Below are 9,731 nucleotides of genomic sequence, written 5' to 3' on the forward strand. Positions count from 1 at the left end.
GTGCGCCGGTCCCGGATCAGATCTGCCCGGCGGATTACGACGAGGGCTGGAGTGCCAGCCAGCCTGGATGTGGTTTTCAGGCGGTTTTCCACATCCCACTAGGTGAACACTCAGCTGGTCCCCACGTCCTGCCTCAGTTACACGCCTCGCGTCATTTGAAATACGTTCGCACTGTTTCATGGTGTACACTAGATGCAGACAGCTGGAGTACACTCATTCCGTCCTGGGGGGTATGGGGTGGTGACAGGAAGGGCATCTGGCCACCCCTTAAAATTAACCATGCCTTAACCGTGCCGACCCTGCACAAAATCTGGGACAAAGGCACTAGCAAAAGAAGAAGAAGAAGAAAAGACTGATATTCAAACGTTACCTGAGTGTTACAAATGTGATTGTACGGTACAAATAACATGACTAGACATTGAAATTTCTGGCAAATAAGCTACTTGTATGATAAAGTAGTTTGCAGAAAACTACCTTATCATACAAGTAGGTTATTTGCCCTACAGGGTTGATTGTGATGAGTCCCCAGACCATCGGAATACTTGATTTCAGTGGCCGCTCTCGAACACCGCCGTCAGAGGACTGATTTTAGTGTGTGTTAAAAATGGAAATGAGCGTATGGCATCTTTGGCCAGGAGGTCCCATCCGGGAAGTTCGGCCGCCAAGTGCAAGTCTTATTTCAGTCGACGACATATTGGGCGATTTGCACGCCGGTGACGAGGATGAAATGATGATGAGGACAACACAAGTCCCAGTCCTCGAACGGAGAAAATCCCCAACCCAGCCGGGAATCGAACCCAGGCCTGCTTGCACGGGAGGGAGCACGTTACCACCCAGCTAAGAAGGCACACTTTGTGTTTCCATCTCATCGCTGAGGCTTTCGCACTGGCCGCTACGAGGCTACCCGCGAAATACAAACCATAACCATTGTAATAAGGTAAAACGTCGATGAAGTGGTAGTGACAGGTGCAGCTGCCATGGATACACATATATCGTGTAAACACTCACGTGGCCGCCCTATTGTTCAGCGCCCCACTATGTGGCATGCCCCACTGCAGCGCTGGAGCCTTCATGACGAACACCGAACGTCTCGGCACCAAAGCTCTCTGGAAGCTGTTCTGGCACAGCTGGCGTAATGGGTGTTGTATATGTTGCAGAGAAGATCGAAAGACCTTTAATTTATGGCAAAGCTGCAAGAAGCACCCGAGTGGTGAGAGATAAAGGGACTTCCCGAAATCAAGAACCACAATGGTGAGAGACAAGAAGACACATCCAAATCAAGCTTTCCAATGGTGAAAGGTAAGGTAACTCACCAAGCGTCCCGATTGGAACAGAAAACTATTACATCCACGTCGTTGTTTCTGGATTGCGTTAAACCTAGTTTCTAACCAGACATTGAAAAGGCTGACTATATTGTGCCGTACAATCAAATTTGCAACACTAGGGTAAGTTTCGAAAGTAAATATCAATCATTAGAACATATAGATCTACGTAAGCACCATAAATGAAATCTAGAACAAAATGCGTCGGTTTTTAATTGCAAAAACAGGCATACATGTTATTTGCCAATTACGGTGCTACCTCCCACGAATGGTAAACAGTGGCTTGAGTAAACAGTAAGTACTTTTTATTGTAGAATCGTAATATGCAATAAAATGGAGGGCTTCCATTTGAAAATAGAAACTTGACGTCGCTCACGCAGAAGGGATGTTTAGGAGGTAGCCAATTGTAGCACAGACAGGTGTCTCGTTAACTAATATTATCCTTTCACCCAGAACATTTTTTTCGTATGGTGCGTAGTCTTCGAGTTGTTTAATTGTCGCCGGCCGCTGTGGCAGAACTGTTCTAGGCGCTTCTGTCTGGAAACGCGCGACCGCTACGGTCGCAGGTTTGAATCCTGCCTCGGCCATGGATGTGTGTGATGTCTTTAGATTAGTTAGGTTTAAGTAGTTCTAAGTTCTAGGGGACTGATGATCTCAGATGTTAAGTCCCATAGTGCTCAGAGCCATTTGAACCATTTTGTTTAATTGTTTCATGTTAAAACAAACAACCTGTGTATGGTGTTTTAAATGTGACACACACACATCACCAACCCCATACATTCGGAAATGGCCAGACGTGGAAACTGGCCAGTAATATGATTTATATACAAGCTGCAGTAAAGATATCTTGCATAATAAAACTGACAACGCACGATCGTTTTAAATGGTTTCATCATTTAAAAAGGTTGACACTGACTGCTTGATTCATGTTTGTAAGTAGGATTGAGTGCAATGCTTCCGGCTCCACACGGAACAGAATCTGTGTCTTTGGGTCCCATTTACTACTCCAGTGGTTCATAATCTGGAAGTAATTGCCCTCTGAAGAGTGAAAACAAAAAGCGATCGATTATCGTTTAGTTAAGACTATTTAAAAGAATGTCTAGCATTACTACTTCATTAGAATGCAACAGGCATTAGATCATCATCAGTCACCTGACATCCACGGCTGAACGAAGGCATCTTCTTGATCCTTCCATGTACTGTAATATTGAACTGCACACATCTTTACTATTCTTGTCTGTTTTCTAATGTGATTCACCCACACTGCATAGATCATTGTCTCTGTCTTCTCTTTGTTTTTGAAATTCATCATCTATCATCCATTCGTCTGCCTCTCCGTCCTCGTCCGTTTCATTCTCATCAGAATAATGATTACGTCTTGCAGTCCAGTCTATTACGGCCTTGCTGGTGTAGCACTCAGTCCTGCAGTGGAGGTCTGGGGTTCAATCCTCGTTCCAGTTCGTCCATGACGACTTCAGGTACACTCAGCCTATCAAACCTATCATGAAATGAATTCGATGTATTTGAAGCTTATTTTTGAGAAATCTATTTAACTGACCAAAACCAGCATACGCCCTCTTCATTCTTGTGTTTAGTTCATACATTGTTCAACACGTCGTAGAATTCTGTCTTTTTTTCAGAAGTTGTTGTTGTTGTTGTGGTCTTCAGTCCTGAGACTGGTTTGATGCAGCTCTCCATGCTACTCTATCCTGTGCAAGCTTTTTCATCTCCCAGTACCTACTGCAACCTACATCCTTCTGAATCTGCTTAGTGTATTCATCTCTTGGTCTCCCTCTACGATTTTTACCCTCCACGCTGCCCTCCAATACTAAATTGGTGATCCCTTGATGCCTCAGAACATGTCCTACCAACCGATCCCTTCTTCTGGTCAAGTTGTGCCACAAACTTCTCTTCTCCCCAATCCTATTCAATACTTCCTCATTAGTTATGTGATCTACCCATCTAATCTTCAGCATTCTTCTGTAGCACCACATTTCAAAAGCTTCAACCTAAGTAACCTAAGGACATTACACACATCCATGCCCGAGGCAGGATTCGAACCTGCGACCGTAGCGGTTGCACGGTTCCAGACTGTAGCGCTTAGAACCGCTCGGCCACCACGGCCGGCCTTCAGGGTCTAACCTACCACATAGATGGTAAATGGACGACTTCGGTTTATTGGATGAATTTTAGGAAAGAGTGGTTCATCTGTGCAGGAGACTGTATATAGGACGCTGATGCGACCTATTCTTGAGTTCTGGTCTAGTGTTTGGGGTCTGTAACAGATCGGTTTGAAGGAAGATATCGAAGCAATTCAGAGTGGAGTTCCAAGTTAGTTACTGGTAGGTTCGAACAGCACGTGTTACGGAGATGCTTTGGGAACTCAAATGACCGGCCGAAGTGGCCGAGTGGTTCTAGGCGCTTCAGTCTGGAACCGCGCGACCGCTACGGTCGCAGGTTCGAATCCTGCCTCGGCCATGGATGTGTGTGATGTCCTTAGGTTAGTTAGGTTTAAGTAGTTCTAAGTTCTAGGGGACTAATGACCTCAGATGTTAAGTCCCGTAGTGCTCAGAGGCATTTGAACCATTTTTTTTTAACTCAAATGGGATTTCCTGGAGGGAAGGCGACGTTCTTTTCGAGAAACACTATTGCGAAAATTTAGAGAACCGGTATTTGAAGCTGACTGCCAAACGATTCTAATGGCGCTAACATACATTGCGCGTAAGAACCACGAAGATAAGATGAGAGAAATTGGGGCTCATACTCGCTCTGTCTGCGAGTCGAGCTTCAAAGGAAATGACAAGCAGTGGTACAGAGTACACTCGGCCACGCATCGAACTGTGGCTTGTGAAGTATCTATGTAGATGTACGGGAAGATGAAACGGGAAGTGAATTTCCCTTCGACTTCCATACCATAACAATTGAGATTGCATTATATCACTAAAGAAACTGTCTACAACCAGTCGCTTCCTCGACATATTGTTTGTGATGCTGACAAAATTATTTCATGTTTTCTCTTCTCCTGTCTATTCTTCTTCGCATTTCCTCTCTCTCACTTTTTATTTTTATTTTATGTAATATTAGGTGCAAGGTAGTTTCAATAAGTAGTTCTAATGGAAGAAACGAGTGCTGAGCAACGCATACTTGATGTGTTTTCTGTACAACTTCTTAAAAAATGTCGTACAAAATGTCGGGTCCATTCAGCTAGTTTGATGATGGACTATCAGTAAAAAAATGTGAATGAGAATGAAAACGAGGAACGGATTGAACTAAGAACATGATTCACGATATTCGTTCATTGACACGAATCAAATATAGTAAAGGTTATGAGAAATAAACAGTACGCATCGTCTCATTTACTCATTTTCATGGTTCAATAAATCATCTGCAAAAACGCGTGAGTTTTGTTTGTTCGATTTTTAAGTAAATAGTTATCTTTAGTTTTAAAAGGAACTGATTAAAAAAAAAAAATGATAGTCAAGTGATATAATTTTTGAATCTTGAGATACATTCTAGTGGTTGTATTGCAGAGCTTCAATAAACTTCAGAAATGGCCTCATGTAACACCATAAGCTGCTGTTGAAAGTATTATTTAATAAAGCGACCAGTTTCCGATCGGAGACCATTTTGCAGCACTGCTTGGGTTAGCAGCAAGTGTTACATTGGAATGAACTGACGTCAAAAAAGGAGCACAATATTTAAAAAAAAATCGAATGGAAACTGTAGTTACTATTTACTCGCTATACAGTTTCCAGTCGATATCTGACTCTGTGCTCCTTTTCTGATGTCATTTCATTTCAATGTAACTCTTGCTGTTAACCGAAGTTGTGCTAGAAAAAAATCTTTAACCAAAACCGGTTCCATATTAAAGAATACTTTTAACGGCAACTTACCGCAGTCTAACATAATAGTCGCGAGATACCGTTTCGTTTTTGTTTACCGAGCGAGGTTGCCCAGTGGTTAGCACACTGGAATCCCATTAGGGAGAACGACGGTTCAAACCCGCGTACGGCCATCACTATTCATGTTTTCCGTGATTTCCCTAAATCGCTTCAGGAAAATGCCGGGTTGGTTCCCTTGAAATGGCGCGGCCGACTTCCTTCCGTAATCCGATGGGATCAATGACCTCGCTGTTTGGTCCCTGCCCCCAAACAAAACAGTCTCGTTTTTGTTACACCCAGCGACAGGAGCGCTCCAAGCGACCAGCAAGCAACACTTCCGAATACGATATGGGATAAGTGCGCTTACTAACGCTTATATTTATTTTAACTTAGTTTATAGAATAGAGAGGGTATGTAATAATCGACAATAACCAAAGAAATTACACTACATTGTGATTATTTAGTTTCCCAAGGACTCTGGGATGTCCGAAGCGGTGCATTACATGACAGTTTAATAACGATTCTCTTGTAATATACAGACATTTCCTGAATAATGTCGTTTTCCTTTAATAACAAAAAATTATTAGCAAACGCCGGAAGACTTGACCATTTACAAGAAGACGTCGTATAGTTATCCAGGGCCGACCGGTGTGGCCGAGCGGTAAAGCGCAGTCTTGTTTGCTACACTTTCAGCCAAATCAGTGGATGTGGAATGTAAGAAACGCATATGGAATATAATAACTACATTATTTTATGTTGAAATAAGCCACCTTAACTGTGGGTTACGGAAAAACCACATAAAGGTGATGAATGGAATGGGAATGTCGTGTGGCTAGGGCCTCCCGTCGGGTAGACCGTTCGCCTGGTGCAGGTCTTTCGATTTGACGCCACTTCGGCGACCTGCGCGTCGATGGGGATGAAATGAGGATGATTAGTACAACACAACACCCAGTCCCTGAGCGGAGAAAATTTCCGACCCAGCCGGGAATCGAACCCGGGCCCTTAGGATTGACAGTCTGTCACGCTGACCACTCAGCTACCGGAGCGGACATAAAGGTGATAATAACTGGTCAAAAACAATAACACTCTTTCCCAACACTGGGGAAAGCCATTGCACTATTGTTGCTAGATCTGAGTCACAAACGGCAAGAATCTCTAACACATTCGCTTATGGAGAAAAAGTAATTACATTTACAAAAAATATCCGTGTATTAGAAAGTCGACTGAAGTGTAAGAAAGGGCGAATCATTGGACTCAATAAAAATTTTTTAAGTCCCGAGGAAAGTGCCTATGATGTTAATAACAAAAATGGTTCAAATGGCTCTGAGCACTATGGGACTTAACATCGATGGTCACAGTCTGTTAATAACAGACAATAACAGAAGTGTGTGCTTCTCATGCAAGAAATACGTTTTTATTCTCTTGCTTTCAGACGGAATAAGGTGTAAATGTAGACATATTCGTAATCATTTCTTCCTGAAAGAAATTGTAGCTTATGTCATTGAATCAGTATGATTCTGCTGTTTTTACATGTATTTCACGATACTTCGTGTCTCTTGGTAACTTACTAAAGCATGGAACGCAAAAATATAACATCTATTCCGTTAATTAAGTAGAAAGTAATTAAAAACAAATCTTATCGTCACGGCGCATGTGATCGTATTCTTTCTCACCGTTTGGAGCGCTAGCTGTCAAACGATAACAACTTTCGCACCAGAGTGTTGTGATTGTTAGATTAGATTAGATTAGATTAGTACTTGTTCCATAGATCATGAATACGACACTTCGTAATGATGTGTAACGTGTCAGGTTAATAAAAGGTGTCTACACAAGAGATTACATTACACAAAATATTACTTAATATTTTTAAAATTTTTTTGTGGTGGTTAAGGGAAATTACCCACTTACTATATCCAAAAATTCATCTAATGAGTAGAAGGAGTTGCCACTAAGAAATTCTTTTAATTTCCTTTTAAATGGTGTATGGCTATCTGTCAGACTTTTGATGCTATTAGGTAAGTGACGAAAGACTTTTGTGGCAGCATAATTTAGCCCCTTCTGAGCCAAAGTTAGATTTAACCTCGAGTAGTGAAGATCATCCTTTCTCCTAGTGTTGTAGCCATGTACATTGCTATTACTTTTGAATTCGTTCGGATTGTTAATAACAAATTTCATAAGTGAATATATACATTGTGAGGCTGCAGTTAAGATCTCTAGCTCTTTGAATAAGTGTCTGCAGGATGATCTTGGATGAGCTCCAGCAATTATTCTGATTACATGCTTTTGTGCAATGAACACTCTTTTACTCAGTGATGAGTTACCCCAGAATATGATGTCATACGAAAGCAGAGAATGAAAATATGCGTGGTAAGCTAATTTATTCAGGTGTATATCGCCAAAATTTGCAATGACCCTAATAGCATAAGTAGCTGAACTCAAACGTTTCAGCATACCCTCAGTATGTTTTTTCCAGTTCAACCCCTCATCAATGCATACACCTAGAAATTTGGAATATTCTACCTTAGCTACCGATTTCTGATCGAAGTCTATATTTATTAATGGTGTCATTCCACTTCCTGTGTGGAACTGTATATACTGTGTTTTGTCAAAGTCCAGTGAGAGCCCATTTGCAGAGAACCACTTAATGATTTTCTGAAAAACATCGTTTGCAATTTCACAAGTTAATTCTTGTCTGTTGGGTGTGATAGCTATACTTGTATCATCGGCAAAAAGTACAAACCTTGTATCTTCGTGAATATAGAATGGCAAGTAATTAATATACAGGGTGTTACAAAAAGGTACGGCCAATCTTTCAGGAAACATTCCTCACACACAAATAAAGAAAAGATGTTATGTGGACATGTGTCCGGAAACGCTTAATTTCCATGTTAGAGCTCATTTTAGTTTCGTTCACCTACGCTCAATGGAGCACGTTATCATGATTTCATACGGGATACTCTACCTGTGGTGCTAGAACATGTGCCTTTACAAGTACGACACAACATGTGGTTCATGCACGATGGAGCTCCTGCACATTTCAGTCGAAGTGTTCGTACGCTTCTCAACAACAGATTCGGTGACCGATGGATTGGTAGAGGCAGACCAATTCCATGGCCTCCACGCTCTCCTGACCTCAACCCTCCTGACTTTCATTTATGGGGGCATTTGAAAGCTCTTGTCTACACAACCCCGGTACCAAATGTAGAGACTCTTCGTGCTCGTATTGCGGACGGCCGTGATACAATACGCCATTCTCTAGGGCTGCATCAGCGCATCAGGGATTCCATGCGACGGAGGGTGGATGCATGTATCCTCGCTAACGGATGACTTTTTGAACATTTTCTGTAACAAAGTGTTTGAAGTCACGCTGGTGCGTTCTGTTGCTGTGTGTTTCCATTCCATGATTAATGTGATTTGAAGAGAGGTAATAAAACGAGCTCTAACATGGAAAGTAAGCGTTTCCGGACACATGTCCACATAACATATTTTCTTTCTTTGTGTGTGAGGGCGGCTGGAGTGGCCGTGCGGTTCTGGGCGCTACAGTCTGGAACCGAGCGACCGCTCCGGTCACAGGTTCGAATCCTGCCGCGGGCATGGATGTGTGTGATGTCCTTAGGTTAGTTAGGTTTAAGTAGTTCTAAGTTCTAGGCGACTGATGACCTCAGAAGTTAAGTCGCATAGTGCTCAGAGCCATTTGAACCATTTTGTGTGTGAGGCATGTTTCCTGAAAGTTTGGCCGTACCTTTTTGTAACATCCTGTATATTAAGAACAGCAGAGGACCCAAGACCGAACCTTACGGCACCCCATTCTTGATTGTTCCCCAGTTTGAGACTTGTGTTTCTTAGACTTTGAGCATGCGGTGTTTTGTGACGTCGTTTCTAAATTTAGTTGGGAATACTGAGTGATTCCTATCTTCTTTCACTCGTAATGATCTCAGAAAGGTTGGTGATGACTGTGTCAGAGGTACTAGCGGACAGGTTACGTGTACCACCACAACACGTACACGGTGCTATTCCTGTTCGAGCAAAAGAGAGTGAGACAGCAGCATCAGGGCTGTGGGAGTGTACTCACCGCGGAAGGAGAGGTAGGTAGCGATGATGAGGATGTTGGCGAGGACGATGGCTACCCCCACGATGAGCATGATGCCGGCCTGCGTTAGGGGCTCCAGCGTGGAGCGAGCGGCCGCTGCGTGCACAGGCACACGCGCACGCGCACGCACTCGCTGACGCCTGCGCCTAGAGGGGCGGCGCCCCGCGCATGGCGCCTCCGCCTCCGCGTCCGCGTCACCGCCGCACCCGCGCCCTTCTCCTCCAGCGCCGCCGCCGCATCCAGCTGCAACACGGCACAGCCACCACGTGCAGTCACCCGCCGAGCTCCACACCACAGGCGCGGTTTTATGTTAAAAAGAGCATCAATATACCGGGTGATCAAAAAGTCAGTATAAATTTCAAAACTGAATAAATCACGGAATAATGTAGATAGACAAGTACAAATTGACACACATGATTGGAATGACATAGGGTTTTA

General features: G+C 43.2%; 1 protein-coding gene across 1 annotated transcript in view; it reads right to left on the bottom strand.

The window, feature by feature from the left end:
• Positions 1–9,444, bottom strand: part of LOC126481056 (G-protein coupled receptor 52-like) — a 105,499-nt gene extending 96,055 nt beyond the window's left edge. Inside the window, exon 1 of the mRNA XM_050104540.1 lies at positions 9,276–9,444. Within this exon, the coding sequence (XP_049960497.1) occupies positions 9,276–9,345 (70 nt within the window). The 5' untranslated portion in view covers positions 9,346–9,444. The remainder of the gene's footprint in view (positions 1–9,275) is intronic.
• Positions 9,445–9,731: the final 287 nt, after the last annotated feature.

Source organism: Schistocerca serialis, chromosome 5 (assembly GCF_023864345.2).
Source record: "Schistocerca serialis cubense isolate TAMUIC-IGC-003099 chromosome 5, iqSchSeri2.2, whole genome shotgun sequence".
NCBI classification, from domain to species: domain Eukaryota; kingdom Metazoa; phylum Arthropoda; class Insecta; order Orthoptera; family Acrididae; genus Schistocerca; species Schistocerca serialis.